General features: G+C 53.5%; 2 protein-coding genes across 5 annotated transcripts in view; one reads left to right on the forward strand and one right to left on the reverse strand.

Annotated features, from left to right (window-relative positions):
• Chlsn (cholesin) overlaps positions 1-27122 on the forward strand; it is a 100927-nt gene that overhangs the window by 54304 nt on the left and 19501 nt on the right. The window lies entirely within an intron of this gene.
• Gpr146 (G protein-coupled receptor 146) lies at positions 6988-22488 on the reverse strand. Of its 4 annotated transcripts, none has more exons than XM_075974757.1 (2): positions 22381-22488; positions 6988-10755 (listed from the first exon to the last, which is right to left on the reverse strand). In XM_075974757.1, exon 2 carries the CDS (start codon positions 10728-10730, stop codon positions 9729-9731), a length of 1002 nt encoding a protein of 333 aa, XP_075830872.1. In that variant the 5' UTR covers positions 10731-10755; positions 22381-22488; the 3' UTR covers positions 6988-9728. The 4 variants fall into 4 exon arrangements, with proteins under 4 accessions (XP_075830872.1, XP_075830879.1, XP_075830886.1 ...); XM_075974764.1 differs by having other exon boundaries at positions 6988-10758; XM_075974771.1 differs by lacking the exon at positions 22381-22488 and adding an exon at positions 22142-22330.

Genomic DNA, 27122 nt, shown 5'->3' on the forward strand with positions numbered 1-27122 from the left:
CTCAGACTCACAGATCTACCTGTCTCTGCCTTCTGAAAGGTTTGCGCCGCCATGCCAGACCTACACATTGAGGTCACTTGTGCAGTGATTACCTGGCCAAAGGCCACAAATAGTCTAGGCAGCAAGGTGTCCCCGGTCCTCTCTGTCTGCACAGCTGCAGGTCCTCTGTACTGCACTGGGAGCCGGAGGGGGGAGGGCGACAGCTCACAGGATGGCCCTCCTCATAGAGACCTAATAGCCCACCGTTCACACAGCCAGGTGGTGGGGACAACCTGAGCAGCATACATATCTTTGCATAGCCAGACACTGAGCAGGAAGAGGAATGAAGTCCTGACACACAGCAGTGGGAGGCCCTTGAGACATCACACTTAGTAGGAGAAGCAGGGTGCAAAATGCCACATGCCTTGTGTATCCACTTCAGAAGAGACAAGCCTGGGGACAGAAGACAGACAGGGCTATGCAGTGTCATTTCTTCTTTTGTTTGTTGGTTGGTTGGGGTTTTTTTTTTTGTTTGTTTGTTTTTGTTTTTGTTTTTTTTTTTTTTTTTTGGTTTTTCGAGACAGGGTTTCTCTGTGGTTTTGGAGCCTGTCCTGGAACTAGCTCCTGTAGACCAGGCTGGTCTCGAACTCACAGAGATCCATCTGTCTGCCTCTGCCTCCGAAGTGCTGGGATTAAAGGCGTGCGCCACCACCGCCTGGCAAGACAAGGTTTCTTTATGTAACAGCTCCAGCAGTCCTGGAACTAGCTCTGTAGACCAGAGATCCACCTGCCTCTGCCTCTGCCTCCCCGAGTGCCGGGATTAATGGCGTGCACCACCACCGTCTGGCCCCTGCTATCATTTCGTGCTGTGCCAACAGTGATGACTTTTCTGGTCCTCTCCACTTTGCCACATCTTTACATTTTAAGCACCACTTCTTTTAAGGTTTGTGTTATAACTCTGCAGTTTTAAACATGTAGTTTGGTTATTTGGGGCACATGTACAAGACCAGGCACCATCCCCAGGCTCAGGTAGGAATGTTGTCAAATCTTGAAGCTAGTTGGTAGCTCAACCCAACCCCTCTGAGCCCCAAGGCTGCTGCAGTGCTGGTCCTGTACAGGGAGGGGCAGGAATACCCTGCATCTGAGCTGCTGTGTGGCATCTCCTCCAGGATGTGCTGCCAACCCTTCTCCCTGAAAGTCTGCAGAGCGACCACAGCAAACACCCCGTTTCACCCTCCTCCGGTGCCTTCCTTTGTGACCCTGCAGTTTGGAAAGTTGATGGTTACCAGGGTTTGGTATCTGGGGGCTATGGGAGGAACTCAGGATGCAGCCCAGAGGCTGGGCGGGGTGGAGGCTCATCTTGTCATACTGTGCCATGCTGGCTAAGGTGAGGGCCAGTGACTCCTGTGACTTTGGTCTTCCGATGCAGCCCAGGGGTCAGGAGGAACAGGTTCACAGAGTGACCTGACTACAGAAAAGCAGGAGGGGGACACGAGGTCTGGAACTGGGACCAAGGATTAAAAGCCAGTGTGGGTTCAGCCTCACTCAGCTCATGCTGGGTGGCGGAGGCTCTGTATCCGGTGCCTCTTTGTTGCGGACTAGGAGTCCTTGCTGTGCTGTGCTTGGCTCCTCCTGACCTCTGCTTCCCACCTCCTCCCCAGCTATCTCTGGTGTCTCAGCTCTCTGCCTGACAGCTTTCCTCACTTGTAGTGACATGGACACACTGCTTAGCAGGCTCTTTGGCCCAAGCGCCCACACTTACTGAACACCAGTTATTCTGTGTCTTGTCTACCTGGAGCGCGTCCTCACCTGGTGCAGTTAGTGAGTCTACAGACTGAACCTGGGGGTCTGTCGTGGGCCTCATCGTGGTGTGTCCCCAATGCACTGCCAACTGATCATCTGTGGCTGACTCTAGTGGCAGCTGCAGGCCCTTTCTAGGAATTTAGAGACAGATTTGAGTCTGGCATCCGGCTCTGTAACCTTCAGTTCCTGATCTCCCTGCCTCTGCTCCCAAGTTCTGAGGTTACAGGTGTGCACCACCACACCTGGTTCATGCTATGCTGGGGTTGAAACTGCTGGCTTTGTGCATGCTAGTCAGGCCCTCTACCAGATGAGCCATGTTCTCAGTAATTTTTTGTTGTTGTTGTTGATGTTTGTTTGGTTTGGAATTTTGTGGTGTTTGTTTTTTGAGATAAGGTTTCTCTGTATAGCCCTGACTGGCCTAGAATTCAGAGATCCGCCTGCCTCTACCTCCCAAGTGCTGGGATTAAAGGCGTGCGCCATCACCACCCGGCACTGTGCTGACTAATTTTATGTCAGTTTGACACAGGCTAGTGACATCTGAAACAAGGGAACCCCAACTGAGAAAATTCCTCCATAAGATTGGACTGTTGGCAAGCCTGTAGGTCATTACCTTAACTAGTAATTGAAGTGGGGGAGCGTCAGACCATTGTGGGTGGTGGTCCTGGATTCTGTAAGAAAGCAGGCTGAGTAAGCCATGGAGAGCAAGCCAGAAAGCAGCACCCCCTCCCCCCGCCATGGCCTCTGCATCAGCTCCTGCCCCTAGGTTCCTGCCTGACTAACTTGAGTTCCTGTCTTGACTAACTTCTGTGACGAACTATTCTGAGGAAGACGTGAAAGCCAAACAAGCCCTTTCCTCCCCAACTTACTTGTGGTTCTAGCCTTTCATCACACAAACAGGAACCCTAACTAGGATGCCACCCTTCGCCATTGCCTCTTTAAATGAAAGAACTTGGGGTTGCTGTGTCCCTTTTCTGCTATCCACCTCCCTAGCTGTGGGCCGAGGCTCTTAACACTGGGCTGCATTCGACATGTAGCCGGAGTCAGACACAAGGAATCTCAGAGCAAAGCCATGATGTGACCCCTAAGCATGCTGAGCCCTTGGCAGGCTCAGTCCTGAGCTGTGTCTGCACCTGTGCTGAGCTGTGCCTGCACCTGTGCTCAGCTGTATCTGCACCTGTGCTGAGCTGTGCCTGCACCTGTGCTCAGCTGTGTCTGCACCTGTGGCTATTCCCCACTGCCCCCAGCTTGCCGTGCAGAGAGAGCTGCTTTGGGGCTGCAATTTGTGTGCATTTGTGCTGCATTGTGTGAGTGTGTGTAGTCGCAGCCCGGCCCCTCCTGCGCTGTGTTGACACTTTCAGCTACTTTCTCCTTTCTGTGTCCTAATACCTGACAGGGAGCGCCATAAGCATGGCGGGGAGGGTTGATTTGGGGCTTCTGGTTTGAGAGGATACAGTCCATCATGGCAGGAAAGGCAAAGGCATGCAGTGGTCGCTGCTGGTCACATTGTGTCTGTGGTCAGGAAGCAGAGGGAGGTGGATACTTCTTTCTCCTTTTTATTGTCTGGGATGCCAGCCTATGGAATTGAGCTGCCAGCATTTAGGGAGGGCACCGCTTCAGTTACCCCGATCTAGAAAATCTCTGACCGACATGTGAGGTTGTCCCATAGGTAATTCTAGGTCCTATCAAGTTGATATAAACCAGCACATTGGTCTTAGTACTAGTCAAGGCAGTTTCCTGTGGCCACAAAGAGCCTGTGTCCTGTCTGTGTGGCTGACCAAGAGGGCAACAGAGATCCACAAGACCTGAGGAGATCTTTATCCTCCCGGCTGCCTGCATCTCATGCACAGGACTTGGGAACCCGTAGCTAAATAACCTAACCTAGGCTCACTGAGCAGGGCCAGGACCCTTGGACTTCCACGAAGGCACAGTTAAGGGGAATCTACGGATGCCTGACAGAATGCCAGGTTCGTGAGACAAGACTCCTGCTAGGAAGCCACTGGAGCCTGGAGAGTGGAGCCTTGTCCACGTTCCCCACATCCACTGAGTGTGACCACAGCAGGTGTGACCTGAGTCCCACGTGGTAGCCGTCCCACCCACAGAGCAGCCTGTACACACAACAGCCATGTCTTACCACTGCAGCATGTGGAGTTTTCACCCTTGTGGGCAAGAAGGCTGCCAGAAAGCAGCCCTGGATGTAAGTGTCCTCCACAGCAGAGGGAAGGAATGGCCAGTGACAGAACCCCCATCCTTTTGGGAGCCATGTCCCTCAGCTTAGCCATAGCGTGGTAAAGACCAATTGTCATCCCCAGGATGCCAAGGATCATGGGGTAAATGCTTGAAGTCCACCGACAGCAAGTCCATCGGCGGCCACTGGGTGGAGCTCTGGAAACAACCCTTTTTCAGACAGAAACCATGAACCTAGCAAAGTGTAAGACAGGCTATAGCTTGAAAGTGAAAGCACTTTTCACATTACAGCATTCTGTACGCGTCTCCCAGGTTTGTGTCTTCCATGATGGCGCTGGCCATCCTTGTCCCCTCCTCAGGAGACACTGAGGATCTCCGGGTTCCTGGCTGATGGGTTCTGACAGGTGCAAGCAGCCACAAATCCAATGGCCCATTGAGAGACTGTTTCTGTCATTCTAGAAAGTTCCTCAGAGCCCCAGAGATAGTGTCTGCTTTCCTGGGTCAGGGAGGCAGGCTGTTGGGTGTTCGCAGCTGTGTAGGTGGGCAATCCTTTCACAGCTGCAGTCCTCCTATGCTGGAGAGACACGTCTGCCTGTCCCTAGCTCTTGTGAGCACACAGGCTGAGGGAATACAGGTGTATGGTTTTCCTTGTTTTCCCAGCCAGTGATCGCAAAGTGGGGACTGGGGAAATGATTTGGTGTTTGTTAAAGCACATGCTACACAGCTTGAGTTTGGGACCCCAGAATCCATATAAGTTCCAGGTAGGCATGGCGGCCCACCCATGATCCCAGCCCCTGAAGACAGAGATGGGTCCTCAAAGCAAGCTGGCTGGCAAGACGAGCCATATTAGTGTGCTCTGATAGGGTTTGATTAAAAGACAGACCCTGCCTCTGTAAATACGGTGGAAGAGCAATGGAGGATGTTACCAACCCCCAACCTCAGACCTCCACATGCGTGATCACCCTTCTTCAGACATGCACCCATAGTCGAACAGACATGTGTGCACACACATGCATATTGCACACACGCACACACAAATGGAGGGAGAGTGGGGAGTGGGGTGGTCAGAAGACATGGTGAGTGTGTTTCCAGCAGGGGTGGGGTTTAGGTTCTTCCCTTTTCCTGAACTGCGGCCTGACACATCAGCCAGGAGCACCCTGACTCCGTCACTGGGGGCGGCTAGGGGAGCTGAGTGGCAGGAACCTGACTCATCCAGCCCTCCTTAAAGGAAGCCCCAAGACTTGGCTCTGATGTTTCTCAGATTAGGAAAAAAGCCCCGGAGGCCTCATGCGTGCCCCAGAGGGAACCAGTGACTAGATCTGGGGATGTGGTGGATGCTGCCTTCCCTCTTGAGGGCATGTGATGGCATAGTGTAACCTCTGCCACTGTTGGACACCCGCCTTAGTTCCTGTACTCCCATGGTCAGTCCCTTCTATAGACTGTGGGGCATGCTAGGTGGCGTTGGAAGCTATGTGCCCTGGGCTTGTGGCTGCAGGGATGTCTCACTTGCTGAGGACAGTTGAAGAATCTTCCCCATTACCTGAGGGACTCAGTAGGGTATCTCTCAGGGCCCCTGAGTCATACTCTAACAGTGTAGGAGGTCCGGGAGATTCACTGCTCTAGTCCAGTCCTTGCACTACCCTGGCGTGCCCAAACATGGAGAGGACTATAGAGGTCCTCTAAACAGGGTGACCTGGCCTCAAGTTAAGTTGGACCCACTGCATTGGACTCCCTGCCCTCAGCTCTTGATTTTGCTGATGCCGACTGCAGCATAAGAGCGCCAGGAAAAGCACACCCCGATGCAAGTTCATTCACACATGCACGCAGCAGGATCCAGCAAGCTCACAGCATAGTCCAGGCTGTGTGCTCTTTACTGACAGCACCGGCTCTCCTCCGTAAACATCGTTCCCAGGTTGTCACTTGTTCACTTATCGCCCAGCCCCACGTGCAAAGTAGGGTCAGCTGCTGCTGCTGGGACAGACCTCCCACGTGTTCCAGGAGCTCCAGGAGAGCTGCTAGGCCATGAGCATACCCTCAGTCTGTCCCTAAAGATGGGTGACATTTGGGGAAGAAGTAGGACAGTGCATGGGTGTCGCCTTTCCCTTGCTAACCTGTGGCTGGCGGAGTGATAGGTTCAAGTTCCCTCTGTCACCCCTAAGGCTTGCTGATCTGCAGCAACCACAGGGCATGTGGCATCTGAGTAACGCTTGGCTTATCAGCTTCATGTAATTCTTAGACAAACTACAGAGTAAGCTAAAAATGTTATTTATATTGAGTGGAAACAGCCTTTTAAAGCAAGAGGGTGTTATTTATTCATGTGTAATGTGTGCCTACAGAGGCCAGAAGGATGTATTAGTTACTCTGAAACTGGAGATATAGGTGGTTGTGAGCCACCATGTCAGTCCAGGGGACTAAACCCAGGTCCTCAGGAAAAATAGCCAGTGTTGTTGTTTTTCCAAGACAAGATTTCTCAGTGTAGCCCTGGGTGTCCTGGAACTCACTCTGTAGTCTGGACTGGCTTTGAACTATGAGGTCCACCTGCTTCTGTCTCCCAGTGCTGAGATTAAAGGTGTACGCCACCACAGCTGGATTACAGCCAGTGTTCTTATAATCACCGAGCTATCTTTCCTGCCCTGAGCAATCTCCTTTCTCCTGAGACACAGTCTCCTGTAGCTGAGCTCAAACTCAATTCTGTAGCCAACCTTGAACTCCTTTGACCTCCCAAATGATGGGATTGCAAGTGTGCATCGCTACACCAGGGTCACACAGGTGCTGGAGACCAGACCCAGGGCTTCGTGTATGTTAGGTAGGCCCTCCAGCGCTGAACTACATCTCCAGCCCAGAAACAGCCAGTGTTGAGGGACTGTTTTCTGATTCCTGATACACCTCACATACCCCTAGAAATGCATGTTTTAGGGATCCAGACATTGGGCCTGCCTGCAGTGCTTACCACGCTGGTGCAAAGCCCTGGTGTTCGATTTCTCCCCACCATTTAAAAAAAAAAAAAAGGAACCAGGGTGATGAGTGTTAAATAATTTAATAGTATTCAGATGTGAGAATCTCATCAGTAGTTTCTTTTTCACAGTCACAGAATTTGGCAAATGGATCCAGCCGCTGAGGTGGATCCCGTCGGTCAGGAACGGGAAAGCCCCCATCTTCCCGAGAAGTAGACATGCAGTTTATCATCTTGTCCCTGGGTTGCCCTTTGCCGAATGCTTTCTCTAAAGAACAGGTGTCTGTTGGTTCCTGGGTATATCTGCCCCAAAGAGCACTGGCTCTGGTTTCCCCATCATGTCATGTGACATCGTGAAGGAAATCAAAGAGAAAGGTCACTTTCTGGAATCCTAAGTAACGACACACCGCAGGCTTTCTTGTGAGTTAATGAAAATAAGAGCATTCATCGTAAATTATAACCATCAAGAAGTGTTGACAGCCAAATTAGCGATCCTTGGGGAACTGCGTGTCCTGCCTGGCATCTTAAACGCATGCGAGAAAGCACTGTGCGCATGCGCGGCTGTTGCAGCGACCTCTATGTGGTTAGGTTCCTACTTTCCTACTTTGGGAGAAGGAATTGGGATGCAGACACTGGGGGCTCCCAGGATGAACTCAGCACAGACTCACAGACAGCAGACGTCAGAGCACCGATGGCTGTGTGGTGCTTGGGTGGCTGTGGTTGGACTGGGACGAGGAGGCAGGTGGTGGGAATAGGATCCCGGGTGGGAGAGCGCATCACACCAGGGGTCTCTACAGCGAATATCTGCACTGCAGACGGCCACTATTCTAGCCATGTGCAGCTCCACCCAAGCAGACAGCTGGGTGCGTACTGGGCTGTCCCTGCAGGACAAGTGGCTAGACAGTTGATGCCAGTCACAGGGTCCTGGATTCTAGTCCCTCAAGGGTCCCCTAAAACATGGGCAGTTTGTCCCTAGGACCACTGAGAAAATGCAACAAAGGAACACTTGGGCCTCTCCCCACCTTGTGCTTGGGGATGACTGGGGTGAAGGAGTCCAGGACACAAAGTCCTTCCTGGACCTGGGGTCTGCCCCTCCCAGGACCTCTACTGGCCCAAAGGGTGTAAAATGGTCCCCAAGGGCAATGACTGCTTTAAGCTGGACACCGACCTCATGAACAGCCCCGCCCATCTGGATTCTGTTTCCCCTATGACCCACAAAGCTTAGGCTGACTTTGCTTGCCCTGACCTTGGCCCCTGGGCTTGCTTTCACCCTAGGAGAACTACAGTTGGCCTGCGGGCTAGGCCCTGCTAGACCCTTCATGGTGAGGGTTCTTGTTTCCTCAGCCAGCAACCATTAAGGTGGTCGGTGTGGCTGTGGGCTGGGACCCTGGCAGCCTCAGAACCTCCGTTCAGCTGTGCATCGGGAGGACAGGGAAAGCTCAAAGCAACACTTTACAGCCAGAAGCAATTCTGAGACTGTTGTCTAACCCAGCCTTGTGGTTTACTCTTGAGAACTAGGCCCCACAGAGCGTGCCCAGTGATCACAGCTAGGGCTAAGGACCTCGTGCACCTCAGTAATTCTCCTTAAGGCAGATTAACTCTGGCACTCACCATCTGAGGAGATACAGTTTGCATAGATAAAACTAAACTTACTCTTAGCTGGAGTTCCCAAGCAGCTAGGACAGCCTCAGGGCCGTGTAGGAAGGCCATTGAATATGGATCACACCCGCCTTCTGCAGAGACAGGCAGGTTAGACGATCATATGGAGGAGATTGCTAGAACTGGGGAGCAGGGAGTTGTGGGCTTGCAATGTAACCCTAGAGAATGGGGTGGTGACGGTGATGGGATGGGGGTGGTGGGAATTCTTTTCATGCCCACGTGTTAGAGTAGTTAATTACCAAACACAAGGCCCCAGAGGCATGTGGGTGAGGCCTGGACCCAGACACCTGTGGAAGGTGAGCCTCATCCTGTACCACCCCACAGCTGTGTGAAACCAGCCAGGCAGGGCCCTTAACCTGGATGCCAGTCCCTGGTCATCTTGGGGCGCCTGGCCTCCTACCATCCTGCCTGGCTAATACTTTACCACATCTAGATCTCTGTCCTGGGGTCTTCCAGTTTCTGCACTAAGGAGAGAGTACTTTCTTCCATTCACTGATGTGCACGTGTTGAGGCCCTGGAAGGACGGGCCTGTTCTAACATTAGTTCTCTAGGAGAGAGGTAGCCAGGTATGTGTGGCTGGAGAAAGGTCCAGCAGCTCAGGCCTGACAGGCACTGTCCTGTCCTCAAGCTGTAACACCGGTACCAGCGACAGCCATGTTCCCTTGTACTGTTTTTATCTTAATACTAGGCATTTTTCTAACACTTCTTTTTATTTAATAAAAAAGAGAGAGAGAGAGGAGAATCAAGTATTGTGTCAATGTGAAGTATAAATACTGGCTTTAGATTTCATCACTTCATTTAGAAAGCCCAAATACCAGGGAGGCCAAAGGTCAGCCTGCTTTTGAGGACGTGGACCTTGAAGATGTCCCTGGGAGAAAGGCACACACCTTGCAGGGAAGGCGGGGAGGTTAGTTAGAAGCAGCCCGTTAGCACAAGGCACTGCCTCTTTCCACAAGGCAGCGTCAAACCAAGACTGGCCTAGGGGAGCACACGGAACATGTCAGAGACGTGCCCCCCGTGCCATTCTGTTCTCAGCACGCCTCTCGGGGTGGCAGCGCCGTGCTTGGTGAACAAAGTGCCGTGCATCAGGTGGATCTAGTGTTCCTTGTGGTCAAGTCCTCTCCTGGGACCAAGACCAGGGAAGGGCGAGCTACGCCTGTGCCATCACCTGCTGGATCCCCACAGGGTCAGGGGGGCAGTGCCGGTGCCCACACTGTATTCTCTTCACCAGCCGTCGGAGCTTGCTGGGGAAGGCTTTGTTGATGTAACGGTAGAGCAACGGCGTCACGGAGCTGCTTGAGAAGGCCAAGAACTTGGCCAAGTCCTTAGCAACCTGCAGGATGCCCAGATAGTGCCCCTCTGTGGTCCTCCCCCGTGAGGCCAGCACTGTGTGCCCCAGGCTCAGGTAGTAAGGCGTCCAGAGCCCAAACTGTGTGCACACGGTGGCCACCAGCAGCCTATGCACCGAGGGGTCCAGCCTGCTGGTGTCCTGGTCCAGGGGCGTGTCTTCCTTCCCAATCCTTGAGATGAGTGCCAGCGCATACAACACAGCCAGGCCTGGCACCACATAGCCGATGAGCACCAGGATAGCGTCCGCAGCCTCCGTGTTCTGCATCCGGGCACACTCAGCGATGCGAGAAGACACATGGCTGCAGATGTAGAACAGCAGAGAGGAGAAGCTGGTGAGCATGGCCCCACCCCAGACGAAGCCACACACGTGCCGGGTGTTGTACACACTGGCCATGTAGGTACGCGGCAGGGCACGTTCGATGTAGTAGTCAAGGCTCAGCAGGGCAGTCGAATACATGATCACCAGGGAAGCCACATTGAACAGGATGAGCAGTGTCACATGGGCCTCGCTGCTGAGGCTCCACAGGGCCCACCTGGAGTGGGCGGGGCCCAGCAGGTATGCAGGTGCCAATGCTGTGAGCACCAGCCCGGCCACAGCCATGTTCACGAAATACACATCTGGCATAGTCATGCTGTTCTTACTGGTCAGGTTGGCCAGCACCAGCAGGGCATTGTAGCCCAAGCCCACAGGGACACCTGCTCCCAGGTAGAGAAGCGAGAGGACCCAGAGCCCCAGGCGCAGGTTCCGGCACAGCGGCTCCTCGCCCCACACTGTGCTGTTGAGTGGGCCACAGCTCCACATGGCAGCTCACCCCAGCTTCACAGCTCTGCTGAGAGAGAAGGAACAGAGTTAGACTCCAGGAAGCACCCTCCTGCATATGTAGGGGTGTGTGTGTGTCTGCAAGCAGGAGGCTCCAGGCCAGGCTGCTGGAGCCAGGCCTCTGAGACTTCAGGGACATTCATAGCCATGGCGAGACTCCTGGACCATTTCTGAAGGAAATCAGAGTTCCAGGTGACCTGCCAGACTCTTGAGCAGAAGCCTTTAGAAGCATGGTACACGTGCCCTCCTGTGCCGTGGCCACACCAGCTGTGCCTTGGGCTTCTTACCACCATCAGAACTCCTGCTGCCTTTGGCACTGGGGGCTTTTTGGGGACAGAACCCGCACAACCTCAAACCACATCCTGTGCTGGGCTGCCCCAACCACCGTCCTCACCTGATGGCTATCCCCACCCACTCTCGTGTGTACAAGACAAGCACAGCCTGTCATCTGGGACACACATCTGCCTGGTGCGGGGAGGGGCGCAGGAGAACGTATGGGTGGTGCACGGTATTAGGTGTCCCCCAGCACGCGCGCACGTGAGCAAATGTGAGATATGAGTGTTGTACACCTGTAGTCCCCGCGCTGTACCCTGTGAGCAGGGCCTGGAAAAGCTACTGCCCTGGAGCTGTGTAGCAGCCGGAGGCCTAGGCGCCTCTGAGGCTGATGATGCCTGGGGGCCTAGCCTGGATGCTCCATTGTGCCCACATAATTTTCCTCAAATGGGCTGGCCCTTTTTGTAGTTAACTCTTGAGGCTTGCTGGGTTTGTGGGCACCCAAATCCACCAATGCTGGGAGACGTGGGAGGCCTGGGTGAGCCCAGGCATTCCTTTCCCTCCCCCAGGGTCACTGACCTATGGGGCAGCATAGAGCCCGTGTTACAGTCTGTCCAGTTAATCCTGATGTAACTGAACAAGAGTTTGGCAAGTGCATCTACAGAGAGCATTCCTCTTTACTTGTTCTCAGGGACATGCAGCTCTTTAGACGAAACCTTACATTCAAACTGTACTTCGGCCCAACCAGACCTCCTGCCCACACAATCAGAAAAGAGAAAGCATCTGAACAGCTTTCATTCTGAAGCAAACATTCCCATTTCCCAGAGTGCAGGGGACACAGCTAGGAAGCCAGGCTGCTGGTGTTGGCGATGGTCCTGCCAACCTTAGGCCCCCACTGGGAGGGAGCTGTGCCACCCAAGCACTGGTCTCCACTTGCTCGACACAGCGTAGAGGAGTGTACTGACTGTGCTATGGGTCAGGGCATTGAGTGGCGGGTCCTGCAGTGAGGGACACTACAGGTGCACAGGCTGGCAGCAGGCACTGGTGGGATGGGGGGGCTCATCTGGAGGAAAACGCTATGGTCTGTTCCAGTGGTAGCCATCATTCTGATGCCAGGTGCACTGTGCCTTTCTGGACATCAGTTTGTACCCTCTTCCTCCCCAGGTCAGGCACGCAGGGTTCAGCTCAGCAAGTAATGCTGGGACCCTCATTTGGATGCACATGAGAGGCCACTGAGTAAGGACACTGTAGTCCTAGCCTGTGCTCCCAGCAGCTAGGACAGTGGATGAACAAAAAGCAAGGCCATGGAGTGGGGTCCTGGGAAGTGCTAAGTGACTCTGCCTTCCTTCAAGGACAAATGCTTGCTGTATCCTCCACCAGACATGGGTTTCACTGGGTGACCCCCCTGCCTGCTACTTCATGGGAGGGGGGCTAGAAAGTGGCTACTGCGGGTTGGTGTACCCCAGCACTACCCTCCTGAAGGTACCTCTTTGTAGCTCCTCTGTTATACCAGTCACTCTGCAGGGTCTACTTTGCTGCTCCTTCTGTTCTGCAGCACCTACCTCCCTGCACACTCAGCAAGGAAGGCCCAGTCTCCGGGCACACTGGCTCTCTCTGGCTGCCTGGCTTTGGAGGCCAGTGGTGGCTGAACAGACCACACATTATTGGAATCTTATCCACCAGACCACAGCTCCACAGTCTCCAGGGAACAGTGGGTATTCTGTGGCCACTGTGGCTGATATTAGTGAGTGTTCTGTCCTCTCCTGGTTACCAGCCCACAGCCATGTTCCTGCTGACCTGGTCTTGTGTAGCCTTATGGACCCAGGCTTTATGGATATTCTCCACCTGGCCCCCTTTCAACTCTCCTTCCTCAACATGGGACAGAGGCTATGAGAGCCCACGGGTCCTCTGATGAGAACAAGCTCCCCACCACTGATGACAGGGACCATGCCCTCCAGCTCACTCAGATCCTACATCTACAGCACTCTTATTTGAGTAAATCTGTCCAGGAACTCGGGTCCTGTTCTGTCCCTCCGTGTCTGTGAGACTCTCACTAGTGGCAGGCCATCAGTTCTCTCCTCCCATGGGGCTGCCCTCCCTGGCCTGCTCATCCTCAGCCCCACTCAGCCAGTAGCAGCGAGTGACAGCTACCAGGCTCCTACCTGTATCACAAGTCCCTCCAGAGGCCAGCAGCAGGCAGCATGGCAGAGCCAGGGCCCGTGTCTCAGGAATCCCAGCCTCTCTGCAGTAGCCAGCGATGCGCGTGAGCGTGGCGCACACTCCTGCTGCACTTGTTTTCCTTGAGTCAATTACTCACACGGTCGCTGCCTCCCTTGGCAGGCGTGGAGGCCCCTCCCTATCTGTGTTTACAGCTGGTTTCGAGAGGGGAGGCGGCACTTGGACAGTCTGCCCTCCAGATCAAGTGTGCTTATGGCCTCTGCATCCATCCCACAGAGCATCCAGCCCCTGGGTAGGGCCTGCAGGTTGGGTACAGGCAGCTCAGGTCCTGAGACCTAGAGCTTAGTTTAGTTCAGTCCTAAGTTTCCTTTTCTCTTGAGGAAATGAACTGAACAGACGTTTGTCTGTAGAACTGAGGACAAAATAGTTGGGCCTCACTGAGACTCTGCCATAGAGATGCTGGCTGTGTTCACTGCAGGCCCAGGGACACACAAGGCTCTTTGAAGGCACAGCAGCAGCACGGGGCAGGCTTAGAATGGAAAGCATTGGAGCTGGGGTAGGGGGTCTGTAGCCTCCCACACATGCATTTCCAGATGTACATGCCTGTGACCTGCTGGGGGCCACAGGAGCAGACGGGACCTACTCTTTGGCTACAGAGTGCTGTTCCTGGCGGGACTGCTTGCCCCGCTGTGCCCCCATGCAGCCTGGTGGGTACAGCAGCTGCCCAGACTGCTAATTGGCCTGCAGTAAGAAGTGGAGCAGGAGGTAGGGCTTAGGGCCTGCACTAGGCGAGCATCTGGGCTCCAGGGGAAGCATCGTGTGGAAGAGTCAGGTTAGAAATTCACTCAGTGTTCACACACTGCCTGCCATGGCCTGGCCCCTAGGTCTGAGAGCTGCACAGCACCGTTTATCCAGCCTGGATGCACTGCAGAGGGTGTGTTTCTGGCCAGCTTGTGGGTGCCGAGCAGCTGATAAGCTTCATCCAGAACCTAGGTTTAACTGCTGTTCAAAATAGTCTTACTCGTCAGAACTTTTATTTCAGATGAAAAAAAAAAACACAGAATGGTTGCTTTCATTTATCTTCTGAAAGTGATATTCTTTGCTGCTTGCTACGATGTTGATCCCAGGAGGTCCCTCCTCTTAGCAGGGAGATCCCAAAAGCAGAGTGACTGTGGGCTGCGACACCCATGTTAGGGGTGAAGGTCTGACAGAGTGTGTCACTAGAGCCTGCGTCCCATTTTCTTTGCCCTGGGAATGTCCCTGTGGCCACCCTGAGAGTGTCCCTCCCACGTTAAGGTGTAGGCTGCGGCTTGGGGAGGAACAGCTGGGTATGGCCTAATGACAGGTGGACGCAGCAGGCAAGGCCTCAGAACCACAGCCGGTCCCTGTGCTTGGCTGTAGAGCTCTGGCCATGTGGACCTCAAATCTAGGCAGTTCCCCTTGGGGCACCCTACAGTGGGGCTCCACCTGTTGGGGCTGTGGGCACCTAACACTAGTGTCTCAGTGAGTTCAGGGGCCTCAGCCAAATACCTTCCTTAGCCACAGAAGGGGATCAGGGAGGCTGACCTCCATGGTGTGTGGGTGTGGATGTGTTCACAGGCCTCTCAGGGTTCCTATCTCCCTACATCTCCACTTCCTTCCTGTTCTCCTTGCTGCTAGAGAAGATGGACTTCCTGTAGCCAGTGAACAATGATTTGATTTCTACCCTCTGACCTGGGCTAGGCTGTCTTTCCAGTCAGCCAGGCCATCTGGTAATTTCCTTCCTGAGAAACTGGCTCACAAACCAGGGAGGCTGGCGAGAAATCTGATGGTCTCCACAGAGGTGCAGTCTGTACCTGACAGTGTCAGGGAAGTTCCAGGGAGGTGCCACCCCATGCAGCAACGTGGGGACAGCAGACATGGAAGCCCGGCAGGTGTCCGTCACACTCTGCCTGCGAGAGTGCAGTGTTCATTCATGACCCAGCTTCTGGAGCCCCACCAACTGCTGCCACCAGGGAGAAGACATTCATTCCCTCCAGTCAAAAAGCACTGCCCACCGGCCCATCACCTCTCAGCCATCTTTCCCAGCACCACCTTCCTCACTTGTCTCTCTCTTGCCTTCCTTCCGCTCTCGTTCTGGTTATTCCCATCCCCGGAACCCTCCCCCACAATTCCTGCCATTTCTACCCAGGTTTCCTTTGATTCCCACATCCCTCAGACATAGTACCAGGTCACACCTCTCAGGCCAGGCCAGCCCCTGACCCTGTCTCCTGTTCAGTGCTCTGTCATTCCTTCTGCTTGTCAAATCCTGACTGGACAGCCACAAGCTCCTCATACTCATAGCCCAACCTTGCCACCAATGAGTGGCCCCCACACCATCAGAAGGGCGCTTGGTCTCTTCTGCCCTCCCTGTGTCTGAAGGCCTAGCCTCCCCACAGCTGGCCTGTTAAGTTAGTTTCAGGCTCCACTGAGTCCAAATGTGTCTTCCTCTAAAAGTACCCCCAGAGGATACCGTGGCAGCCCCAGCCCACACCCTCTCCCTCCCTCTCCACATGGCCATGGTGCTGCCCACTAACCCTCAGAATCCGGCCAACACCAGGTCCACGCTCACTCCCATCTTCTCTGGGCACCCTTATATAGTAGGTCAGCGTGTCCCTCATTCTGGCCATCTCCTCACCCCAGCAGGGGAACCTTGTCTAAGAGAGCAAAGGAGCTAGGGCCACACAGGCCTTAGGCTACCCAAGAGGACTGTAGTCAGTTCGTTAACAAATTCATTAATGATATAGTGATTCGCCTGCCCTCTTTCATACTTGCTTTTGTTTTCTTAATTACATCCATAAAAGAGTAAGGGGGTGGAATGGATCAGTTGCTAAAGCACTTGCGTGCAGACATGAGGATCGGACCTCCAGGATCTATATAGCAGGCTAGGGGTGACTCTATACGTCTGTAACCCTAGCACTGGGGAGGCAGAGCCAAGCAGATCCCCAGAGCTTGCAGGCCAGCCAGTCTAGATGAATCAGTGAGAAGTGAACCTGTCTTCAAAAATAAAATGGAGAAGACAACACCGGATGATGATCTCTGGCTTCCACATTCCTGTCTTTTCTCTGTTTCTGTCTCTGTCTCTCTCAAGCGCGCACACCATGAGACTAGCAACAGAAGCACCACCTCAGTTGAAAGCTCTTAAGGTTCCAGCATGTGAAGTCAGCAGAGGATGAAGGAGAAGGCGAGGAGGCCAGCCTCACTGAGCATGGGGCACATCTGCTGTGTGTAGGACAGAGATGGTCCTCACTCAGCTGGAGCCCGCAGCCTGCTGTCTTCCCCGTCTCTCCTCCTCTGTCCCACAATGTAGCAAAGGGAAGAGCAAGGCACAGGTGTCACAGAGGGCTGAGAGCAGAGCAAGGACCAGACCAGGCATCGGGACCAAGGTGGTGGGAGGCGCTCCAGTGTGTGACAAGTCCAGATGGCACTGAAATTTGCTTGGGGCCTGAGCTAGGTGTTGCTAGAAGACCGGAGGGAAAGACAATTGGGTGCAAAGACAGTCCCTCACCCCAGCCAGGGTGGCAGCTCAGAATAGCCACCAGGGAGGAACTTGGGGCTCTGCATTCCTATTTCCTGCCCAAGCCGCCTTGCTGACTCCGAGATGACCTCAGCCAACCTGTTCATCACCCTTCAAGTCTGACAGAAAGGCCGTGTAATGAGCGCCGCCTCCATCCGGGTGAGGTGAGGCCTAATTAGTACTTGGAGCTGAGCAGGCCGGTGGGCACCTAGGCGGTGGCTCTCTTTCCTCAGACACCACCCTTGAGTTTCTGAGGACTTGGCTGTGGGCCTCCTGCTGAACAGCCCTTCCTGTCCAGTGCCCTCAAGGGTGGGAGGCAGAGATGTCTTCCTGCAGCCCCGTTATCTCCCCCATTCTGGCCAGCCCATGGAGACCTGCAAGATGGAATCTTTAGCAAGAACACAGATCTCCTCTGTTGACTTGAGTTCCTAAGAAGTGTCTATCCAGGCTGGGAGGTCCCACCTCACTTTGGGCCCTGAGCATATAACTCTGGGGTCTTGGGTTTTGTTGAGACAAGGGTTTCACTAGATACCCAGGCTGGCCTCAAATTGTGATCCTCCTGCTTCCGCTGCCTGAGTACTTGGATTCCAGTATGTCTGGCTCACCCTTGGACAATCTCAAGGCAATTGATCAGGGCACTCTGTGGCACTACTGCCAATCACCAGGTTCTGTTCAGAGCTGGGTGCAGACAAGACTGAGTGGAACAGCACCCTGTGGCGTTTGCTCCACTGCCCAGCCCACCCTGTGGCACCCGTGATGAACAGCAGGGTCATACGCTACGGACCAGAGGATCTGGGGTCCTGAGCATCAGGGAACCAACAGTGTGGCTGCTCCTTTCCTTAAATATGCCAGGGCTAAGTTGGCAGTGGCCACTGGGCCTGAGTGATAAAATGGGATAGAAACAGGTGCACAACGGGCACTGCTGTCCCTACAGGGAACCCAGGGCTTCAGCGTCCCTAACATACCACATCAGGGTGTTTCAGGCACGGTTGTGTTACCCCTAAATAAAGGGTTGAGGTTTTGTTGTTATTGTTTGTTTAAACAGGGTTTCACTCTGAAGGTCAGGCCTGCCTTGAACTCCTGCAGCTCTTGCCTCAGCCTCCTGCATGCTGGGATCACAGGCATGAGTCATTGTGCCAAGCCCTGAATAGCATCCTTACTTACAGACGCTGATTAGATCCCTGGCCTGATGTATGCTGCACTGCAGGAAGGCGTGTGAAAATGTGGGTGTGGCCTGGACATGGGGGTAGTGAGGCTCTTGGGACACTCAACCCGTCTTCCTGTGACAGACAGGCACAGGGGCTGAGACTTTCGTGCCAGCCCTTATGCCCCTCTGGTTAGGCAGGTTGTTGCCACCCTGTCCCTCAGTTTCCCCAGGTTTAGATTAGGAAACTCCTCCCAAGCATGTGAGTGTATGGTGGAGGGGGGAGGAGGAGATAAAGCATCGAGGGTGCCCTGTGCTTGCTAAGAAATCTAGTCCTTTCCCTGGCTGTCATGAGAGCAACAGAAGCTGGTCTGTGACCTTTCGCTCAAATTCTGTCAACTGACACTTGGGAAGAGGAAAACGGAGGGAGGCTGGGCAGGAAAGCACGTGGGCTCAAGGGACACACTGCACGTGAGCCTTCATCGGGGTGGGGAGTACGGCTACCAAAGCAAATGTCAAGAAAGGCCTTCCAGAATTCACTCTGGGGACATGGCCACATGTGGCAGAAGCTTTGCAAATGTAGTCTGCTTGGGCTTGGGGATGGTACAGGGAGCTTCCTGGTGTTACTCTAATATTAAACCACAGGGTAAATAATTGGCTTTGCTGGCTTGTATTCACAACTTTCCAGGGAATGTGGAATTGGGAAGGGAAGTAGTTAAGGGGGGGGGGGCGAAGAGGGGTGTTCTGCTCTTAACTGAAGTTCTTGAAGCTCTGCGTCTTGCAGTGGACCCCTCATGGGGCTCCCTGCGTAGCACAAGCACAGCAGTGACCCTGCTCGGGGTCACAGTCGCTAAGGACGAGAATCCATTCTCAGGCTGAAGGTGAAAGCGTTTCAAGGGGAGACGCTGTCGTCTTTTCTGTATGTCTTAATCTGAGAGTCCATGGGATCTAAATTAGGTTATTACTAGGGAATTTCTCTAGCAACAAAATGACCAGACTGAGTGAAAAATAGTGATTTCCTACAACCATGAGTGGCCAGAAGTAGCTAGAGGCAGCAGCCCCTAGAAGAGACTGGCAATGCTGGCAGGCCCAGGCCCAGAAAGGGCTTCCTGTTCCCATGTGGCTGGAGCAGACTCATTCACATTTTGTATTTCATTCCTTACCTACTAATCAGGCAACCCCATCCTCTGCTGGGCATCTCTGTCGCCCGCTGCCCCACAGTTCAGCACCATTTGTCTACCAGGTGCCATGGCACAAGTCTGGTATCCTCCCTACTCGGGAGGCTGGGGTAGGAAGATCCCAAGTTCAAAGTCAGTCTGGGTTACAGAGTAATGTAAGACCAGAGTGGGCAACTTTGAGAGACCCTGCCTTAAAGTAAAAAGAGGGCTGGAAGGTGTGGCTTAGCAGGAGGTCGTGGGGCTGAGGGTGGCTCGGCAGGAACCACTTTGCCTACCTTCATCCCCAATATCCAAAAGAGAGAGAAAAGAAAAAACAAAACCCACTCTTTTTCGTTACAGGTCCTGGCCTACCAAGGGTCTCAAAAAATCCAGGAAAAAAAAGAAAGAAATAGAGATGAGACATCTCACAGATCTAATCATTAGGACTGGGAGCAGTGCCCCATTCTGTTTATAGGATCGTGTTTTAACTGTTACACCTGTGCCCATTAGAAACTGAGGCATGGGGCTGAAGAAGTGGCTCAAGGGATCAGAGTACTGACTGCTCTTCCAGAGGACCTGGGTTCAATTCCTGGCACCCGTGTGTTGGTTTACAACCTCTGAAACTCTTGTTCCAAGGGATCTCATATCCCCTTCTGACTTTGAAGGGCACAGCCCCTTGGTTCACATGTGTCCATATAGGTCAGCCCATCCGTGCATCTAAAGACCTTGCTCCCTGCTCATCTGGTATGTCTTTGAGTGCACCTTCGGGGATACCTCTGATCCTCCTCAGCCAGGCACTGGATGAGACCATCTCCCCAATGGGGCAGCTTCTCTGCTGTGCCCCAGTGCCTGGCTGGAGATATATAGACGTTAAGGACATCAGACCTGGACGTGGTGCCCCCAGTACAGGACTGTGGTCATGCCCTAGCTCCTTTGACATTCGCGAGCTCTATATGAACGATGACAGGGGCCTTCAGCTGCTGTAGGCTTGGTGGGTTATTTTGTTATCAAGTGGCCTGCTGTGCACCAGGAGATGCTCAACTTTAGTTGCATGTCTGAAAGCAAAGTGCTTCAAAAATGCCTTCTAGATGTTTATCTCCCTTTGCAGTAGTGACCGGAAGCCTTGGTAAACAACGCTCCACTGTAGGAACTCCTGGCTCAGGAAGGCAGGGGCTGCAGCAGGCTTTCTGCGCACACGGATTGCGCAGGCTAATTCCCGTAGCCACCCCTGCACCTTCCTGGCATGTGATAAGAAAGCCAAATGACGTACATGAGCGGTTTTGATTCTCATAGCCTTTTGCTTTTCACAGTTCACAATGCAGAGGAAGGCGCATGGGCCAAGCAGCCAGCCTCAAATGCATTCAGCACAGCACCCTATCTCTCTCTGTTTAGAGAGGCTCAAACTTGGACCAGGCAGCCTGCCTGAGATGCGTAAATACAGCAGCATAAATACCACCCTGTATTTCTTTATGCAGAGGAGCCCGCCTCCTGCCAGCTGCAGGAAGCTGCATGGGGGATAGATAGGTTGGGACCAAACCACCCCTGCCTCAGAGCAGGCAGGCTGCCTACATGGGACCCTGGGTTGTGTCTCCCCTGGAGCAAGATGGAACTCATGCTTTTGCTCTCGATTTACTCCATAACTTGGCCTTCTTTCCCTGACTAACAAGGTTTGAGGCCTTCTCAGACACAAGATGGGGGAAAGAAACAACAGAAACATAAATAAGAGGCATTCTGAGAACTGCAAGAAGCAAACTCGCACAGATAGATTTTCCATTTCAGTCACTGGGTAGGCACACACCCCATGTGGGCTCCCATAGCCTCCAGCTTCTATCTGCTGTGGCTCCACCTGCAGGAAGCGCTGGAAGCCACAGATCTTATCTGGCTCTGCTGGCTATTTTTACCGTCCTGTCCCAGTAGGTCTGGTCACAACAGTTGCTGGCTGGGTGTGCTTTGGTCCTAATGCAGATGAGGAAACTCCTGTTGGTATGAAAGGGGCCCCAGGGTGAGCACTGGGGTGCACAGGTTGCCAGCTCCGTGTCACTCTGGCCCTCTGCTTTGTCTTTGGGTACTGGGGCTCTGTCAGCAACATCTCAAACGAGACAGAAAACTTACAGCTTCTCTCTGCAAACTTAGTCCCCTCTGCTCTGTGAAGCTTCAGGAGTATTAGAGTACTGGGCCTTGGAGAGCCTAGAGATCGATGTGACCCAGTGCTGGCCAGACTTGTAGGTTAGTGAAAGCCCAGCTTTGGCTGTAGGGAACCTAAGAGCCTGCAGGCAAGAGGAAGGAACTAAGGCAGGTTTAGGGAAAACAGAAAATTCAGTCAGAGCACTTACTCTGTAGACCTGTGTTCTACTCCCCAGAGGCACGGCTTTGGTGTGCATCTCAGTATATTTGGGGCACTAAAGGAGGGAATCATTACCACTTCAGAATTCCAAAGGACATCATGGGTGAGGAGAGAAAGCCCAGAGAGCAGCAAGCCCCTCTTCCAGCCTGTGAGCCACACAGGCCATTTCCCCCCAACTTGGCATTTACCATTCATTTCTCCACCACCATGTAGATCTGCTCAGCCTACACCTCCTGACCTAAATCCCCATATGCCCTCACATAAGCTCTGGGTGTATAGTCTCCTCTTTCTCATGAATCCACACCAAGTCTACCCTGACACATTGTACCCTGGAAAACACCAGAGGTTCTGGATTGGAAATCTGGACCTTATGGTAGGTAGTTCTTCATAGCCTTAGTGTAATTATTAATAGCGTCTCTTTGCACTCTCAGCGGTAGTATCTAGTCCCCTTATGCATGAGCGGCGTTGGGACATGGTCAGAGCCATTTCAATAGTATTAATTTACAGTTCTTTAAAGCTAGCTTGTCCCCAGGTCATCAATTGCCTCTGATACATGCGTGGATGTGGGGGTGGATACAAATGTCCGGCTGCTGGGTCAGGACATGAGCAGGATTGCAGCTCTCAAGTGCGCAATCACAGACGGGGCGCGCTGAAGTGGCAGGTACTGTTCCGGACAGCGGGTACCAAGTAAGCCCTAGTCGGCATGCCTGCAGACCTCATCCTTCACCTGGGGTTTCTAGTTTCTGGCGTTGCCTCTCGTACCTGGTGACTGTCCAAGGCAGACGGCGCCAGTTCCGCTATCTGTATGCTCTTAGGGACGCAGAGGTAACCGTAGAGTCCCAGGAGAGCCCGTGGCGGGCAGCAGATCTGCCGCGCGCCAGGGGTTCAGGACCGCGCGCCCGGCCCCTGGCGCTCGCCCAGTGCAGCCCAGCGCAGCCCAGCGCGGTCCCCTCCCACTCAGGACGGAGCTCACGGGGCTCCCCGCCCCGGGCCCCACTCACCGCTCGCTGGGCAGCGGCCCGCGCACCGGCCACTGGCGGGCAGCTGGGCTCGCAGGAGACCGCGGAGCTCTCGGCGCGCACGCCGCGGGGGCTGTGTACACACGTGACCCCGTCCCTCCCCCGGGGGCCGCTGGCGTGGTCCCGCCCGCAGAGCAACGCCGTCAGGCCCCGCCCCCTCTCCCGACCGACAGCTCCTGTGGCCCCGCCCTTTTCCTGGCGCGGCCGCTTATTTCCCCGTAGTCGCCGCCCCCAGTCCTAATGGACAGTCTCCGTGGCCAGCCCTGGTCGCCATAACTCAGGCGGGCCGCGCACCTGCCCCTTTCCAAGTTTGTGGCTTCCCCGACCCGACCCGTGACTCCCGGGTCCTAGGGGCCTAAGCGATGCGGTCGTGGGACAGCAGCCTGACCCACTGTGTAGCTGCTGTCCAACGTGAAGGCGGAAGGATGCCATTTACTATGCCATGGTTTGGCCTCACACTCTGGATGTGTGGACATTTTCTTTAGAGTATTTGCCTCAGTTCAGGAAGCCCCGCGTTTCTTCCTCAGCACCACATAAGCCAGAGATAGTGGCGCATATATGGAATCCCAGAACTCGAGGTAGAACAGGAAGGATCAGAAGTTCAAAGCCATCCTTGGCCACGTGTCCAGGGATATGTGAGATCTTGTCTTAAAAACAAACAATCAATAACAAAAAATACACACACAAGAGACAGCCCACCTGGACATGGTGATGCCCATCTATTTCCTCAACACTCAAGGCAGGAGCAAGGAGGCCTGCCGTAAATCCAAGGCTGATCTGGCTTACACAGCAAATTCTGGGCCAACTGGGATTATAAAGCAAGACTGTTAAAGAGGGAGGGAGGGCCTTGGAGTAATAGCCCATTTAAGGGCCTATGTTTGCACTCTGGTAACCCATGTCAAAAAGGCTTGTAATCCCAGTACTGGGGAGGTGGCAGGCAGATCCCTAGGGCCCCTTGGCCAGCTGACCAGCCTATCTTACTTACCGTTTCAGGCCAACACCCCACCACCCAAAACCAAAAACCCAGTTTTATAATAACAAGGTGGACAACACCCGAGGAATGACAACTAAGATTGACCTCTGACCCCCATAGGCACACATACAAAAACAAAGCAATAAATAAATAGCCTAAACCCTCAAGATTCCTGGTCAGAGCCTGGGCTGTATTACCCATCTCCAGAGCATCGGGCCTCCAGGGGCCTAGCAGAGGGTACCTGTGAGGCTTTTGTTCACAACTAAGGAGTGCCGTGGGTTTACTGAGTCCCTAGCACAGAGGGCCCGCTGGGTGTCCACTCTGCAGGACAGGAAGTGCAGTACAGGAACCACAGTACAGACGTTCAAAGTGAAGGCATTGCTACAGGAGAATCCAGGCGGGAAAACCGTGGCAGAGGGCTGCAGCCTCCCTCTGACTCCCATCGTATAGGCTGGGCCCCAAGCTAGACAGTTCGGGTGTGGTGGGGGTGTGTGCAGCATTGTCTGTCCTCCTGCTCTGGGGTCCATGTGTGAAAATCACCTGAAGTTGGCCTCCTAAGGGTCAGGCACAGCCCCTTCTCAGGCCGCCTTCGTGATATGTACGCTATGATCACGAGTCTCATTGCATGCTGCAGCCCAGTGCCCTGCTAAGGCCAAGCACCATGGAAACGCCGGAACTTCCCTTCCCAGGCCACATTCTTGGGACTTGGCAGGTCTTCCTGGCTGTTCTGGAGTGGCAGTCGATAAGATCAACCGCATTCCACAACAAGGGCACTTAGGACTGCTGGGCAGGAACCTGAGAGTGGCCCTGTTTCCCAAGACTTCTCATTTGGTCTTTCTGGGGTTTGGGGTAGTGCTGGATTTAATCCGCCCCCAACAGACAGCAGTTGGTTCCCCCTTTTCTCTACGTTCTCTTGTGCGTTTGTGCATTGTTGGGTAGATTAGATTCCAGGGGACACATTGACCAGGGGAGGGAATGTTTTTAAGTTAGTTTATTAGTTTTTGATGGGGGCTAAGATGTAGCTAAGTTGGTAGAATGCTTACCTAACATGCATAAACCTAGGTTGGTCCCAGGACAGCACCATTTAAACAAAGTGTGGTTGTGGATGCCTGTGATCCCAGCACTTAGGAGGCAGGAGGATTGAGAGAACTCAAGACCAGCCTTGCCTATAGAGCAATTTTAAACCTAACTTGAGCTACATTAGGCCTTCTCTCAATAAATAAATATTTTGTTTGTAGAGTTAATATATTGTAATGCCACCAAGGGCCTAGTGTATTAGGGACTCTTTCGGGGGGGGGGGACCATCTTGCTATATAGCCCAGGCTAGCCTTGATTTTGTGATCGTCCTGACTGTGATCAACCAAATAAGCAAAGCTGGAGGAGTTGAGCAGGGGTGGGGCAGGTGTTCTGAGTTCACTCAAAGCTGTGGTTTCTGCATGGACAGCCACAGGTCTCATCTTTGTCAGCACAGGTGCCCGTGCCCCTTCCTGGTACCCTTCCTATTCCTTCTCATCAGATTCTACCTCCCTGGCCACCCACCAGGGCTTTTCTGTCCCCCCATGGAAGCAGATCTCCCACTAGTAACGCGAGAAGGGACAGACTGCATCTCCAACCATATCTATCTAAGCCTTCTGGCCTCAAGATGATCCCATGTCGTTTTTAGTTGCTCTTGGCAGAGAGAGCCTGGCATGCAGTGACACAGTTCATACACTCCGAAGACCATGCTGGGCTCTTCTGCTGGGCACAAGCTGGAGTAGCCGGGACTAGTGGCTAACAGAGCGTCTGCCCTGACCAAGTGTCCTCTAGAGCCCTAGTCACAGGCATGTGAGCAGTTCCGAAGGCTCTGGGGGAGACTCCAGGAACAGCAGGCATTTGCCTGCGTGTATGGCGCAAGCAACCAGCCCTGGGGTCCTGCCAAGATACAGCAAGCCTTTCTCCTGTAGCCCTGGGAGCCCTGCTTCCCATAGCCTCTCCCTCCCCCTCTCTAGCCTGAGGCTGTGGGAGCTCTGCACTAGGACAAGCCTACCAGAGCCCTGCTGGTTATGGACCTGGAAATTCTGACCCCAGAGATCGCTGTAGGAATAAGCAGTGGCAGCTGGAGAGAGGGGAAGCAGAAGGAGGTGGTTTTTCGGCTGGCAGGTGCTAAAAATAGAGATATATGTGTCTGTCTTCGCCCCCGGCCTGTCCTCTCGTGGTCTGTGTGCAGGAGTTACTGTTCCCAAGCAGACAGGGCTACTCAGGCCATTCTCCCTGCTGACTAGGTAGGGGATAAAGAGAAGCAGCACCACCATCTGCCCTGTCTCCTCACCTGAGGGCTATGATACCTCTAGCTCCCATTTACCACTGTGTGCCTCTGTCAGAGGGTCACCTTTGTTGCCTGAGCCTCTGTCACTCGTGGCCATTCATGGCACTGAGTGACAGGGAACGTTTAAGCTGAGAGCAGAGCAGGAAAAGGACAGCAGGCGATGAAAACCACACGGGGATGAAGGCTGACCCACCTTCAACACTTTGTCCTGGAAGAAAGTGGAGCCTTCAGAGCCATCGAGTACCCATAAAACAGTGTAGGAAACACATTCCTGTGCTGAACTTCATGCACGACAGGGATGGTCTAGTTGATTTTCTGGGTTGACCCCAGTGAGGTGAGGCAGGAGCCTACCTCTTGTTATTTCTTTCTTTTTTTGGGGGGGGGGAGGTTGGAGACAGGGTTTCTGTGAAGCTTTGGAGCCTATCCTGGAACTAGCTCTTGTAGACCAGGCTGGCGTTGAACTTACAGATTTACCTCTCGAGTGCTGGGATTAAAGGCACGCACCACCACCGCCCGCCCAGCTAACAGGCACGCATCTTTCAAGGTAGGTCCAGCAGTTCCTCTGCTAAATAAACCCAGGAGGAGTGCCTTCCCTCTGGTTTGCTTAAGTGCAAATGGTTACAGAGGCATCTCAAATTTACTTAGGCTTGTGATAGCAAAAAGTCTAGTGCAAGCCTTCAGGAGCCTGGACCAATCACCTTCCAACTGTTGTTGTTGTTGTTGTTTGGTTTTCGAGACAGGATTTCACTGTGTAGCCCTGGCTCTCCTGTAGACCAGGCTGACCTCAAACTCAGAGATCTGCCTGCCTCTGCCTCCCAAGAGCTGGGATTAAAGGTGTGTGCCACCACTGCTGGGCAGCTTCTATCGTTTGAGAGTTAATCTTAAAAGCAGTAGTAGGTGCTGCCTTTAGGGTCATTCGCTGGGTCCATCTGACTGACATCACTTTGTTCATGGCAGCTTGGCAAGCAAGGGAGAGCCTAGCAGCTGCCAGTTAGGGAGTCATATTGCCTTCCTCTCCCCGCCCCCCGCCCCCCCCCCCCGCGTCTTTGCTAGTTTACAGGGAAATGAACATCTTACTGGCTTAAAGAATTTATCGTTAATGTTATTAGTGTTATGATTTTTGGAGTCACTGCCAGCCGGGCTGTGGTGATGCACACCTTTAACACCAATACTCGGGAGGCAGAGGCAGGTGGATTTCTATAAGTTCGAAGCTAGCCTGGTCTACAAGAGCTAGTTCCAGGACAGGCTCCAAAGCTACAGAGAAACCCTGTGTCAAAAAACAAAACAAAACAAAAAGATCCTTGCCTGTGATTGGTGCAAATAGAAGACTCATTGCAAGTCAGGTTTGCTGTGATTAGGGCCAGTGCCCTTCTCTAGCTCTGTAAACAGATTCAGCTGAGGGACAGGCTCACTGCTCCCCTGGTGCTGTGCCATTGGGGGTGCTGT

This window comes from Microtus pennsylvanicus, chromosome 1 (genome assembly GCF_037038515.1).
Source record: "Microtus pennsylvanicus isolate mMicPen1 chromosome 1, mMicPen1.hap1, whole genome shotgun sequence".
NCBI lineage: Eukaryota > Metazoa > Chordata > Mammalia > Rodentia > Cricetidae > Microtus > Microtus pennsylvanicus.